Source organism: Pezoporus wallicus, unplaced genomic scaffold (genome assembly GCF_028554395.1).
Source record: "Pezoporus wallicus isolate ANWC-B61680 ecotype Strahan unplaced genomic scaffold, APGP_CSIRO_Pwel_v1 contig_8791, whole genome shotgun sequence".
NCBI classification, from domain to species: domain Eukaryota; kingdom Metazoa; phylum Chordata; class Aves; order Psittaciformes; family Psittacidae; genus Pezoporus; species Pezoporus wallicus.
This window is the reverse complement of record NW_026635603.1, coordinates 1,228,580-1,243,845: the sequence shown is the minus strand read 5'-3', so window position 1 is coordinate 1,243,845 and position 15,266 is coordinate 1,228,580. Positions and strand designations below refer to the sequence as shown.

Here is a 15,266-nt window from a genome sequence, read left to right as displayed (position 1 = left end):
CCATCACCCCTGTCCTGCGACAATCTTGAGATGCTTGATGGAAGACTGACCACAGCAAAGAGCTTGAACAGCACCCAGAGGTGCCAGGAGGTAGCGTGTGCTTCAGCAAAGGTCCCTGCACTGACCTCACCTGAGCATCAGTCTGAGGTGTACACTCCAAATTCTACATGCTTTCCACAGGAGCCTCTCAGCAATACAGAATGCTAAGTGAGAACACGGAGGACTAAGTGCAAAGGAAAAAGCATCCTACGGAGCTATGAGGAGAAGGAATACGTAACTAAAAGAGACACAGAAACACATACACCCTGTGGGACCAAAGGGTCATTTACAAAACTGAGTCCAGAACACAAGACCTCTACTTTGCTCAGACACCAGACAGAAAATTGCTCTTTGTGCAAGCTGGGGAGTGACAAAATTGGAAAACAAACTGTATGGTGGTTTTGGATGGTGCTCCTGCTATGTAGGCTTTGTGTTCCCCCTGCATTTGTAATACTCATTGTTGTTGGAGATGACAGGTGCCTGAGAAGCTGTTTGTCCTCTGTTCTGAAAACGCAAATACCTTTGGGGGGATCTTCGTTGTGCTGAACTGGCACTTCAGCTTTCTGAGCTAAACTGGTCACCGTGATGCACAGCGAGGTCAAAATCCCACAGAACACAGCAGAGGCGGGCAGTAGCCCTCCATGTTACCAGCAGATCTGGCCCAGCTACTGCTACTTAAATGCTTTTTGAGAGGCAGAGTTTGTGCTTAAGGTACACAATGGAGGAACGAGCGATCTGAATCCTGTTTCTAGATTTGTACAGCTTTGCCCCATTTTATCTCTTTGAGACACGGCAAAGCAAAGAGAGCTCGCTCCTTGAAAGGCTCCATCTCCTAATGAGACAAGCTATTTCAAGTATTTTGGTTTTTTTTTCTTAAAATGGTGCTTTTCTGTCTCTTTATAGGAACACAAAGCTTTTTATTGTATACCGTTTCTTGAGTTAAAATAGGATCATAAGAACCATCAGGACTGAGAAGTCAGGCTCTTTGTGAAAGACCGCTGTAATGTTTACTGCTCATGAAAAAATAGCTGGGTGTATACTCATTGGGCTGCATGTGGACTGTGTGTGTGAGGGTGTGGATCTTCTAACAAAGTCTGCCTGTATTCAAACTGCTACCAAGTTATTGAAGTTAAACTGGTCTTGACGGGAACAAACAAACCAAGTTATACTTAAAGCAGAATGAGTTAAAAAAAAAGAGAAAGAAAAAGAAAACATAAAGCCCAACACAGCCACGGTGCTTGGGGTAAAGCTGTCCTGCCAAGTACCCACATTTCCTCTTGGATATATTCATGGCTGCTTCTATTATAACCCAGAGCAACAAAGAAAGGAAAATGCAAAATCCTGGGACTCCTATCCACTCCTTAGAGGGAGAGCTGGCCTGTCAGGTGTAGCTGCCCTGCTAGGCAAAGTCTAGATGGGTACATGAAAAACTTCACCAGGACTTCGTCTTTCTTATTCATTTGGTCTACCTAAATTTCATTATTAACAAAAGAAGTTGGTCATGTTTTGTCCTTAAATAGGACATAAACCAAAAGCCAGTTTTGTCAATGCAGTTCTTCGGTTTCAGAATGCCTCACTTCGCTGTTGTCTCCGTACCGCATTTCCCCCCTGAGCAGGGATGGAGGGACAGGAGGTCCTTTCAGATGTTTAGTTGCATTCTCACCTGATTTGAAAATATTCCCCAAATACAGGTCAAACATCAAACTGACTTAAACCTCACCAAAGTTCTGAGGCCTGCATATTTCTGTTTTACAGGGACATAACTCAGTTTCCTTTCAGTTGGTCACAGCCTGGATACCACGTGTACACACTCATATTAGGAGAAATCTAACTGGGACCAACAGTATTGGCCTTGCATCTTTGCAAGGGACGGACATTGCAGGTTGTGCCCCTGGCCATGGCAAGGGGGTTGGAACTAGGTAATCTTCAAGTCCTTTCCAACCCTAACCATTCTATGATCTTCCTGCACCACCCTATTCTGAATCACCATACATCCTCCATCATGCCTTTTTCTGCTTCAACTCTTCCATTAAAAAGTTCCACTCAAGAAAACACAAAGGAGTATAACTAATTTGGCTTCTTGTAACCAAGAACATACAATTCCCCAAAACAAGTCATGCCTTCAAGGTAATGGGGAACATACGCTTCTCAGTGTGCCGGTGCCAGCGAGCTGGTATGTGACGCTGCCGCCTGCACATCTTCCCCCATGCAGAACAGATTTGTTTCCTTATCCTTCCCTCACCTGACGCATGCTACCCACAGCAACTGTGGGCAAAGAGCAATTCCCTCTCCTTTCCCCAGCCTCCCTAAGAGGTCACAGGGATGAAGGTGAGAAAACAGTGTCACCTACCTCCCTGTTTTCAATACATTGGTCCCCTTCAAAGCCCCGCATATGGGTTTCTTTTGTTATGCATGAACCATGAAGGCCAAGACTTAATGTGCTGAAGTACTTTTGGGGCTTTCTGTCCAATTCAGATACAGTTTTCACTTTTGTTTTGTGGATTTTTCCACCACAGGACCATAGAGCCACTGTTTCTGTCCACTCATCAGCCCCATGATCCCATAGCATCAGCTATGCCACAAGTTAATAAAGTTACCTTCACCCAAATACTTGCCTTTTTCCTGACTAAAACACCCTCACTGGTCTTCCCCAACACAAAAGCATAGTGCAGCTAAACGAAACCCTCACTTGGATTATTGCATCGTACCGCTGATCAGCATTTCTGTATTACAGCTAAAATAATCCTGTAAACCACTCAGCCAAGTGGAGCAAGGGAACATTTTTAAACCACTCTCCAGTAATGGCTGAAGCATGCATTTAACAGAGCAACCCATTTTTGTTGTTTAGACCTCACAAACCCTTCTTTACAGGCTCATTGCCTTGCAAAAGCCGTTTTAACAACACAAGCATATCCTACCTAACCACTGGCCAGTCATGGGCCCCCATATACCAATTCTTTCTGGAAGGCAAAATATATGGGGGTAATGTCTCACACGTTTAAAATGAGGGATGCCATGTTGAATCTGCTCTGCATGCTCCTGTGGAAAAGCCAAGAGAATCAAGGCACTTCATGCCAGCCAGCTAGCTTTCCTTATGAAGTGTTGAAAGGTAGCCAGCTTATATTTTGCATCTTGCACTGTGACAGACAGAGACTACTGAGCTTTCCTAAAGAGATGACAGATGGGATCCTCATTTTCCACAAGGATAAATTCCAGCTTCACGTACAAGGGCAGCTCTCCTTTGTACCCAACTTCAGCTTCACACTGAAAGCGGGTGCTTCCATTAGCAAGACCACGCATGGCTGCCATTCGTTAAGGTACTTCCTCAGAAATCCTTAAGTTTCTTTACTTGAATGCTTCAGCACTAAGAACTTTAATGCCCCCTGGAAGCAGGCCTGTCCACACCAGATGAACTGCAAAGAGGACACTCGGATTGCTGCAGAAGCCCTGTAGCAAAGGCACACGGCCCCAGATGAAATGGGCCCTGAACTGGAAAGACACAGTCGCTCATGGAGAGCCAAGCTGTGTCAGCCCTGCCGTGTCGCTGCAGAAAGGCTAGAGTGTGTCAAAAAGGGTTTAGGCATCTGACTGGCACAGGCTGCTTTTCCTCAGCCTGGATTTACATTCTTGGCATAAACTGCTCCTTCAATGCAATCTGTCTAGCAGCACCGAACTTGATAATAACAGCTGAGCGTTTGCATTTTTATGTGTCTACTGATGTGTCGCATTTTGGAGAGAAATCAGCATCCCTCTGGGAGGGAAGCAAGAGCCAGGAGGATCTGCTGGGAAGAACCTGGAAGGTTTCTGAGGTCTCTTCCTTCTCTGCTCTGGCTGGCTGTTTACAGCTTTATCATAATCCCAATAAAACATGAACCAACCATCCAACCAAAACTATTTAGTCAAAGATGGGCTGCTCTGTTGCCTGCTTTTAAAGAAGAATCTCTGAAATCCCCTTCAAGTTAAATCCTCCAGAGGAAGCTGTTGTATATCTCCACCATGTGAAATGTTTTCCCTGTAAATCAACTGCCACTGCTTAAGCCAGGGCATAATGTGTCATTCTTCTTAAAATAAGCATGTGTATCTTTAATGGGATAGGCATCAGTTCCTCTAATTCTCATTTATAATTGCTTATGCATGTGAATGCTGCCATGCAACAAAATCCTCTAGCCTGCCACTGAATGGCCCTAATAATTCAGAGGTAAATTGCCTTTAATAATGGCTTACTACCATATTGTTGCTTTCCTGTCCTCCAGCAGAAAATTCTATTCATATAGGATTTGCTTAATACTATAGTATTAATATTAATAAATATTAGTAAATATTGCTTATATAGGATGTGTTAATACTTTCAACCCTAAAAGTATTAACAAGAAAAAAAGTCTGTTTTATTGCAGCTACATCAGAGGGCATTTCTAGTTACAGCACACTCGTGGCTATATTCTCAGAGAGGCCAGAAGGTCAGTCAAGCTTCACACTTGTCATCTTGCTTCTATCCACAGCTGCTGACACTGCTAGTTTATATGCTGCTAGCCGATATGGTTGCTCATCACACTCTCTGAAATCATAAATCCTGCTTAGCACAAGTTTAAAAAACAAAACTTTGAAGGATGAAAAAAACAACCAAGACCTCAGTCCTGGGAGGTTTTGCGCGTACGTATAATCCCACTGATAACCCTGCAGACCTCCGCGGTTGCAAGTAGCTCTGAATTTCAGAAAACCAGTTTCATTAGATGGGAAACTGCATACTACATTCAGAAATGACCTCAAACTTAAAAAAAACACCCAAACAAACACCAAACCCACAAGGAGTACAGACACACAGCCCCTTGCTTGATCCAAGATCCTCCTCTGCCCCTCTTCATTTTACCACTAAATGGAGCAGACAGATAACCAGCAAAAGTGGTTTGCTTTCATTGAGCAAGAGGCTCCAAGCCCATTCCAGAGCCGCAGATGCTCTGGATGCCTTAACAATCCTTAGATAATCTAGAGCATAAAGTACTTTCCAGCTAACCGCTAACAGCATCCTGGGCCAAACCAACCATAAAACAGTCCTTGTATAAAGCATGTCGTTTCAGACAGAAATCCTGTGTATCCTTCAGTTTGCTAAAACCCAAGAAGCTAATGCTTATGGCTTTAAGTTGCCTTGCCTTCTGCAAGTGAACTTGAATTCTTCACTCAGCACGAGAAGGAAACAAGCAGAAATACCATTTTGCCTAAACTGAGATTTGAGATGGATTAAGTGAGCCACTGAATAGCTGCCTTGGTAACAGACTGTACTTTCTCCTACTCTTTGCTTACCAGGTCCATGCAGGAGGACATTTGGAAGGACTACTCATTTTCGTCAAAAAGACAGAAACGCCTATGGAAAAGAAAAGGTCAGTGGGGTTTACCTGTCATCACAGTAGGTGAATTTCATGTCCATGCTGTGGCGACTCAGGAAGGTCTTGCTGTCCAGGGGGATATCGATGTTTGAAGGATGCTGAATAGGCTCACACATTATTATAAGGCAGGTGAGAAGAGGCTCTTTATACCCACACAGACTGTGAGGAGGGCAAGTGTTATATACTTTAACTTGTCCAGTGCAGTGCAAAACCTGAAATAAGGATTTTTGAATGAGAAGCAAACTTAAGAATGTTCTTTCTCTACGTGACAAGATGTCTTTTCAAATGAAAACCACTTATTATGGCCCAAACACAGTACCTTCCACGTGGCAGACTTGAGGTTAACAGTTCTGCCTCTGTTGGTAACAGTGCATTTCATCCTCATGAAGAAGTCGCGCTCAGTTGACATCTCTTTGCTTTTCTTCCCAAAGCCTGGACCTGTATAAGGAAAATAGCAAATAGGTTTTCTCAGTTTTGCTTCTTGATTTCTTCTATTCACAAGCAGGAAGGATTCAATAGAAAAAACAGACTAATTCTCAGATCATGTACCTGCAGAGACCATCAAAGATGCATGGACCATTGCAGAGCAGTTTGTAGAGCTCAGACCTAAAACTTTAAGTGGAACTTCAATAGGACTTTGTGCATTTAAACCTATCTTTAGGTTTAGCACATAAATCTTTGCAAAGCCTTACAAGTGAAAACATTATGCCTGCCTTAACTTGATGAAAGGAAAACACTGAACAAACAGTACTTGGTGCTATCATTTTTAAGCAATATCTACCAAAACAAAAGAAATCTGCAAAGCAGTGAATAACAGTTAATGATTACTCTAGGAATGAAAATTCCCTTTACCGTGACCAACATCTCTACTGCTAGCCAGTTACCTCATTTGGTTACTTAAAAAGCAAATGGTGACTTGTGTATTTTCATTATTACCGTTTTTCAGGCTGAGATTCTCTCGAATTTCTTCGTGGTCACATGGATGAGTGAAGTCAAAAATGCTGTGTCCAGTTAATTCCACCTGTGCAGAAGTAAGAACTACACTTAGCCAAATAAAAACAATTGATGATATTTACCTGGTTTTAAATACCACCTATTCAGATAAAACCGCTCATTAGAACCAGAATGCTCACAGACACAAAGCCTGTGACCCTCCCTTTGTTTATCCCATGCAGAACTTCATTTTCTCCCCAGAGCAATTCCTTATCTTTGCATTTGCAAGTGCAGTTAACAGCCAACACCAGCGGTTGCTTTCAGCACAGAAGGAGAAAACCCCCAATCCACAAAGCAGAAAAGTGGGGGTACATAAAAGAGCAGCTCAATCCCCATGTCTCAGGGTCTAAAGCATAAGTTGAATAAACTCCCATTCTCCTCTCCATGGTAATATCTAGGAAGGTAAGTTTGCAGTTGCCAAAGACAGTAGGACTTTGATAGAAAGGGAGGGGGACACCCCCCCCACACACACTGTTGTCTGATGTACATGGTACCTGCTGAGAAATGAGACATTCTATTTCCAGTCTCTTTTTGCAACAAGACACAGCTGGTTTTCTGCATTTAGGCATAGGCCTCGTTTCTAGGAATTGTATTACAAAGACAGGAAAGTGTTATGGAACAAGTTACCTGGGTAAGACCCATGTATTTGTTGACATTCTCTGACAAAAAGATCATGTCTCCATCCTGTGTCACCACGGCAATAAATCCCTCCAAAGCTTTCAGGTACAAGTTGTCCATCTGCTGGTCTGCCTCTAATTCATTCTCATTGTCAGCACATACTGGGGGGAAAAAAAAGGCATGTAAAGTCTTCAGCACCATAGCCAGCCTTTGTCAACACAAACACATCCAGGTACAGGGCAACCAAGACAAGACAACCCTCTTCTGAACACTGTACAAAAGGGATGCCTTTATCACTAGCAAGGCAGGAGATATCTTTCTGAACTCTGGCAAGTGCAACAGACCCTCTGTTCACCTTTAGTGTCTTTCTGCAAAATGTGTTTTCAGTACCTAACAGCTAGATACCTAAACACTGAAGCACATCTTTTGTGCACATTCTTTTGGCCATATGCACGTTCATCATTTCCCTTCATGTTCCTTGTTGAAATACTTGTTTTGGAAGAAGTCTAGAACAAGGAATGGGGTATTGCTTTGTAAAACATTATTAGAAGTGGTTTGGGGTTGGCATTTTTTGGGGTAGGGAAGAGGCTCAGCCAAACAAATGCAGTTCTTCCTTTGAAGTCTCAGTGAATTATGATTAAAAGGCGAGTTCAATCTAGAAACCTCCTGCAACTCCATCTGCTAGTACCTAAGGATGGCCAGTGAGTAAATGCAGAGGGATGAGCACTTACAGTGCAGAACCCACCAAGCCACTGTTTGGAAAAGATGAGCGGTGAGAGAAACGATGCTGGCTGCTGCTGCATCCTCATCCTGCATCTCAACATTCCTCCCCAGCAGCAGCCCATTTCCCATCGTGCCAGCAAGGGAAGAAATGGACTCAGCCCCAGTGCCACTGGGAGCACTTGTTTTGCCACCTTTTGCTTCTCAAGGCGACTGTTCCGTAGCAGGGAAGAGAAGACGCTCTCTGGGGATGGCCACCACAGGCTGGGGATTTATCATTTCGTGTCCCTGCGCTGCGCTTCTGAGTGCAAACGCAACAGCCAGTTCCTCCTCAGTACAAAGCAACTGACTTCAGGAAATTACATCAGGGCTAGCATTTAAAACGCAGAAAATACACAATAATACATCTGAATAGTACGCACTTTGACCATAATGACATTTAGGGAAGGAGGAAAAAAAAAAAGGTAAGTGACCATCTGCTCCCAAGCTTGTTTCTGCTGTGTAAAGAATGTCAAGGGTCTTCTTTTACTTTTCCGGAAGCAAACAAATGGTTTATTCAGCAGGGATCATGGCTGTAGCCCAAGACAATCAGCCAAGCGTGGGTTCGGAGAAGAAAATGACTTTTCAGCTCTAACCCCAGACCCTCCTTTCCATTTTTTAACCCCCAGCTCATTAAGCTCGCATTAACAAAACATGGCCATTCAAAGGCAGGAAGGCTATTGAAAGTACTTGTATTCTTAAATGCCTCCAACAGTGAAAGACAAACACTTTACTCGTATTATCAGATGATAAAGTTTGCTTTTCCATGTATATAAATTATATTACTTATACAAATACAGGCAGAGGACATAGGATCACTCGCATCAGGGCTGCAGGTTCAAACGCTTAATGTCCTAGCTGAGCACAGCACTTAAAGATATAGCCAGCTTTAAAGCACAGGGTTATAGGGTTCTGTGGGATCAGAGTTCAACTTGTTTTCGTTACAATTACCTTTGTCCAGCTGGAGGTATATATAATGTGGACTGGGAGGAGGGAGGGAAGAGGGTTTGTGCTGCTGTGCACCCCCCTCACATAACCCCAAAGAACACCCAAGGTGCTTTGCAGACACCCTCCAGCTTCACTGGTAACCCCACTGCATCTCCTCCTTCCCCCTTCAGCATCCCCATCAGGCAATGGGAGCTGGCAGACAAGGTTTCTTGTAGTACTTTGTAGATCATGCTCTATTATTACAGAGCAGCTGCACTGAGGAAAATGTAGGCACTATCAGGCACATGAAGGTAGAAGACAAGTACCTCCAGGGACCACTGTGCTGTTGCTGCCCATCCATTCCCTGCCTGCCCCTCATCAGCATCTCCCCACAGCCTGCCCAGGGATGTTCAAGCACTGGGGGATGCACCAAAAGTGCTCACAGCTTCTGCTGTGTCCAGGTTCTTTGTGGTGGTTGCAAACACTCAGTCCCATAAGGTGTCATCTGTGCTAAACCCTTAAAGCATATTAGCTACCTCAAGATCATCAGTCCATAGCACAGAACTACGCTGGGCATCACCATGGCAGCCCTAGAACGCCCTGTGTCAGGTAACTTATTATTTCTATTACTATAATTATACTAAGAACCTTTTATATGGCTGCAGTTACAGCATTATAGCTCGTCCCCCTTCTGTGAAAATCACTAGCTACTAATACATAGAGGATATACACACATTAGGAGACTGATACATCAGTCGTTGCCACTCACAAAAACCTAGTTTGCTTTAGAAAGAACCTATTTCACAGAAGAAACACAAATAAAGACAAGAACAAGACAAGAAACAAATGCAGGCTGCTCCCAGAAATCCCCATTGTCTTTCACTTAGCTTTCAATTTTCTTCATTAATTCACCTCGGAGCTGGACTGCAGCACTAGCACAAGAAAATCTGGCTTCAAATGGAAAACATTTGAGAAAGCTGGGACCAAACGGAAGCAGGTCAGGATGAGGAGGCAGGGGCAGAACTTCAGTCTTCCAGTAGGTCTGAGGCCAGATAACAGCACCCCATGTAGACTGCCTGGAATTTTCCAGGTCTTAAAGAAAGGCAACTGTAGATTCCATTTACCCCCAGTTTTATTTTTTCCCATTTGTCAGCATTGGTTTTCCAAATAGCTGCTAACTAAATTCTGAAATAAAAACGTGTTTCTTCTTGTTTTCCCTACAACTTTTTCCATTTCCCCTCTATTAATAGGAATATCTCAGTGCAGGCACCATAACAGCATAGCAGGGAGACCGGACTGCAAATATGCCGGTTTAAATTAATAGCACATTCAGCAGAATGAAGTGCTGTGATATTATTGTTCATATTATAGTTACATTTATGGATCCTGGCCAAGACTGTGCTCATGTAGTACTGGGAAGCCTACAAAGGAGGAAGAATCTCTGCCTAGGTGAGCTCAGGAGATGCTGAAACATGTCAGAGAACCTCAGACAAGCGCATTGGCCTCCCTGGGGCAGCTGCCAGAGCTACAGCAGAACTAAGAACAGAGCAAGTGCCCCCATGTCCCAGTCTGATGGGTCATCCCGCTGCTCATATTGCCCCAAGGCAGCATTTCTTAGTCTGCATCAAACTCTGATGCAGTATTTTTCAGTCCATGTCTCTGCCTGTATTAAAGTTTGGTATTTTTTGGTAAACTCCACTTTGAGAAGTTTTCTAACCCCCAAAGTGGAATTTATTCAGCATCAAGAAACTTTGAACTGCAATGGCAAATGCTTATTGCAGTGTTTATGATAACCTTTTATGCTAAAAATAGCTCTTGTAAACAAGCTTTGATTAATTCCCACTGTCAGGATGTGCACTGTTCCCAAGTTTAAGAACACTTTTTCCGTAGATGCTTGCTCATTTCCGTCAGTCCAACCTCTTGGAACGAGCCTGATGGCTCAAAAATCGGGGTCTCCTTACAAGCAATAACTGCTCAGGTATAAACAGCTTCTACTCCCCTCAACACCTTTGATCTGACTCAAAGGGGCCTTTTCTGGTCAGTTCACAGGTAAAGAGTGATTAAAAAAGGTTTCTACTGGAGGCCACATCAACTTCTCCACAGTATTCTCATAGCTTTGCCTCTCATCCTGGATCTTACAAATACCAGAAAGTTCTTTATGTTTTGTGCATAAAAGACACCAGGTTATAGCTGCCATTCCACAAAGGGCTGTAAACACCACCTGATGCCGGCAGGCAAAAGTTAGGGAATATCTAACAGCAGCTCCATCCTGCCCCAGAGAGAGCAGCCTTGAGCCAGACTTGTCTCTTCCTGGTTCCTTGTTTTCCATCAAAGGAAAGCAACTGTTTTTTTTTCCTTTCTCTTCTTGTCTTGACAGGGCAGTACATCCTGTTCAAGGGGATATTTTCAATGTGTTCAATAAAAGCTTTCAGTTTAGATACATCAAGAAAAAGCTACTCTTAAACTTGAAGCTTCCTGAAGAGCTCTTATCTCCAAGCGCACAAGCAACTTTGATAAAGAAAACACTTATGTTAGTGTTCTTTTAATTGCAGAGTTTATATCTAGCCAAATCATTCAGATGCTGCTCCCGGGAAGCTGCTTTGAGTCCTACAGCCCTCAGCGTTGAACAGCAAGACACAGCACCCCATCAGACCAGGCTTCCAGCGCCCTTTGGGACCTTCTGGCACAGCTTCCCAAAGAAGGGACATCACTTTAAGCAGCCGAAGCACTCAGCACCCAGCTCCACTCCCATTCCTGGCAGCACGGTTGGCACAAAGCTATTTTTCCAATTTAATAAAAGCAAACAAGTAGCCATGCTATTTTTAAAGCACTGTTTTATGCCACAATGGCCTGAGATTAGATGCAGCTTGTCCAGACATTCAAAAACAATGCCCACAACACTTCTCCCTGTAGCTTGTCCTCTCCCTTAAAAGCCTGGAGAAAAGCTATTTTTTCCCTTCTGCTCCCTGCTGGCTTTCCGGCTCTCTTGTCTCCCTCCCTTGAAACAACTTCACAGTGGCTTCCTCATGGCCTCCCTTCTCCCAAACAACTTCCCGTCTGCTTCCCTGTTCCCTCCCCATTTCTGCTGCTGTCTGCCTGCACAGGAGCAACTCCCATCCAGTTTCCTTTGCTGGACCTCTGCACAGAAAAGACACCCTGGTGACCACACCACTGGGATGGGATGAAAGAGAGCTGATAAAATTATGTTTGCCTGATTAGCTTGACTAAAAAAGTCTGCAGTGCTGGCACACAGAAACTCACTGGTACCAAGGAGTTCTGGTTCCTGTAATGCCTTCAGCATCAATGTGGTCCAAAGGAACACTTCAAATTATGGGCACCACATGCTAACGCCCATACAGGCTTACTAAAGTGGATTCTCTTCCTCATATCCAGACAAAAAGAGACTATCTGAGGCAGCCTTAACAACCATAATGATGTTAGCTGTTAACCAAGACAGCCATTCTTCAGCAAAAGACAGTTATGTCTCTCTTCCCATCTATTAATCCCCAAAAAAGCATTAGGCTAATTTACTAGCTAGACTACAGACTAACAGGCAACAAGTACTGCTATCAGTTTTTCTGACTATACTAAAGGACACAAGACCCAAAAGGTCCACTAGCGATAAGCATCAACCTGTCTATTTTCAGCAGCAACTTTATGGGATCAAAACCTTTCCCTGAAACAAAGATCAGTTCTAAATTTATCCCGAACATTTGAATGTCATGATGGCAAAAATGTATTATGCCAACAGAATTAGAGGACATCTTGAAAAATATTTAAGGTGAGCATAATTAAATGATATTTCTACTTTGCATTCCAGTTGTACCCTGTACTGTTCTGTGCACAACATGGAAACAGAATTATAAAGCTATTGTTTCAGTTTGCTTCCTGCGATACTAATCTCAATCAGGCCGTCAGACGAACAGCCTGCATTTCTAAATGTTAAAGGCTTCCTCTCCAACATTCCCACACAGAATTGCCTACTGTGAAAATCAAAGGGAAACGTGTTACTAAGTAAAGCAACAACTTTTATAAAGCAAAACCTGGTATTTTTTACCCTTTTGAACTCTGAGATATACAACCAGCTATTTCCTATTATGATAGGATACAAGGGCCAAGCTCGGGCCCTGCAATGCCTGCAGGAGACGTGCACCCTGCAACCCTGAAGCTGAGATTTTCAGAGGCACGTAGCAGGAGAGCTCTCAATGAAGGCTCAGATTCACAGGCTCTGCCATTCACCTGCTGGAAGAATGTGGGCATAGATTTCCCTAGGTCTTGGCTTCCTGACAGATAAATAATCATTATGCAGACACAGCTAGTAAAACAGCCCGAGCTACACAAGCGAAAAGCCCTATTCCGAGTCGTGGAATAATAGGAAGGGGTATGAGACACTCAATGCCAGCGGACTGAGGCTGGCACGTTGCCTACGGCCATCTCTGAAATCCCATCTGGAGCATCGGCTTGCAGAAAGATGAGGATGCAGTCCTGGGAAGGGCCTTGCTCTCCCCACTGCAGGCAAAACTGCCATGAAACGAAGAGATGGGCTCACATTTGAGAATCATGGCCAACCAGTGATATAAAATAAAACCTGGTTTACCAGTAGGTTTTGATAGAGTAAATAATACATGAGGAAAGTGCTAATCAAGGAGTAACTTTTTTCTCTACTACCCTTCAAAGCATTTTTCAAGCTGTACTGCAAGCTTATTTAATGACATCGTATATATACACATACAAACGCAGAAGATGTTATTTTAATGTCCCAATTAATGACAGGATAAATACTCCCACTTAACTCCAGTTTACACCAAGCATGTAGCCCAAATAAACCAAAACCATTTCCATGAAGACAACATAAAGCAAAGCGGGGGTCTGCAGGCTGAGGCAGACCTTTGCTTCCCATGCACACTGCATTCCTCCACCTCCCTATTTCCCAGTTCACCTGTCAGAGATGACACAGTACCCCCCACGGTCGTCACCAGTCAAATCAGGCTCCTCAAATGCAACACTGAATTAATGGTCAGACTGTAGTCTACTAAACATGGAAGTGGAATGGGGGGCAGCTTTGCTTGGGGCTTAGAAAGGGTCCAGAGCAAGAGCAAGAACAGCATGGACAGGCATCACACAAGCAGAGTTCCCATATTGCTCCACACTCTTGTCAAAATGTATGGGCAGTAAAACCCCTTCACCTGTGAGACTAAAGCTGTATCAAAAACCTATCCCCTTGAAGTAAATCAGATGGCCTTGTAGTGAAAGCCAGTGTCCTTAAAGACCAACACTATTCAGAAGCCCACAATCAGAGATATAGAATCTAATTTAAATGAGAAGAACACAAATAGCAGATGAGGTTTTCTGGCTTGAGTTCTTTCATCTCTGTGTATTCTCATGAGCAAATAATACCAAAATCATCCAGAAAAAAATCTATCCCTTTAAAGTACCTTAAGTTCCAGTTCCTCAGAATAAAAGCACTGAAGATTTTGAAACCCTTACCTACATCTCCATGTACCCATGGACAAATCTGCATTTGTCTAACTCCACAACTGTTAATGAGAGGACTTACTCCACATTAATATTCAGACTGAGGAAGTGCATCGGATTTACATCTAAGGAAATAATTTCTGGTAGTACTTCCAAAAAATGTAAATCACCTACATGAATCACATTGTTTTTCAATCACTGTCACAGAAAAATCATGTAACTATGTGTATGTATGAATATTATAAACATATACTGAGTTGTCATTATTATCAAATGATATGAGCCTAAGCCATTGCAGAAGCACTAAAACAGATGTTCTATTTGTAGATATTTTTCCTCACTAATACACATGTAAATGAAAAGTTCACTTTAATCTTCACAGTTTGCAGGTGAGCAATTATATTTTCCCAATGATGACAGCATCAAACTATTATATGTATATATATACACACACATACATAGTTTTTTTTCCACAGCCCTTCAGAAGTTTGCTTTTCCTGTGCTTTGTCAGTCTCTAATTCATACCATATAAATATTTGAATAGCCAAAGCTCTGTTTTTATGAGAAAGTTAACAACACATTGGCTTGGTGTACGGCACTTTCAACAACATTTATCTCTTTACGCAACTTCTCCAGTATTAATGACATGATGAAATCTGAGATGATTTCCAAACACTGCTCAGCAAATAAACTTTTCTTTCCACAGAAGGACATGTTAAAAAGCCACATTCTATAAGCTAAGATGGAAATATCCACATTTGATACAATAGTTTTAGCAGAAGGCAAAGCAGCTACAAAAACTATGGAGCGCTCAGGAGTAGAATCGAGTTTGTCACATCTTTCAGACTACCCAGCAACAACCCAACAGCATAGCTGTCCACAAAACGAGACACTTCCTAATAGCATTTATGAAAGTAATTGTTATGTTATGACTCAACTTCTCTAAGGAAAGGAAGTGCAATCGTGACCTTATTGGGAGTTTTGCCATTAATTAAGGAAAAGATGAAATTTGGGGGTTACCTTTCACAAACAATGCAGGCATTGTTTGGTCAACGTATTCTTGATACTTACTGT

At 42.9% G+C, this 15,266-nt stretch overlaps 1 protein-coding gene across 1 annotated transcript in view; it reads right to left on the bottom strand.

Annotated features, from left to right (window-relative positions):
• The window catches only part of EPAS1 (endothelial PAS domain protein 1), a 76,519-nt gene that overhangs the window by 17,868 nt on the left and 43,385 nt on the right, over nt 1–15,266 (bottom strand). The window contains exons 3-6 of the mRNA XM_057396975.1: nt 7,041–7,192; nt 6,357–6,441; nt 5,740–5,858; nt 5,430–5,632 (exon numbers count right to left, since the gene is read on the bottom strand). Of these exons, the coding sequence (XP_057252958.1) occupies nt 5,430–5,632; nt 5,740–5,858; nt 6,357–6,441; nt 7,041–7,192 (559 nt within the window). The remainder of the gene's footprint in view (nt 1–5,429; nt 5,633–5,739; nt 5,859–6,356; nt 6,442–7,040; nt 7,193–15,266) is intronic.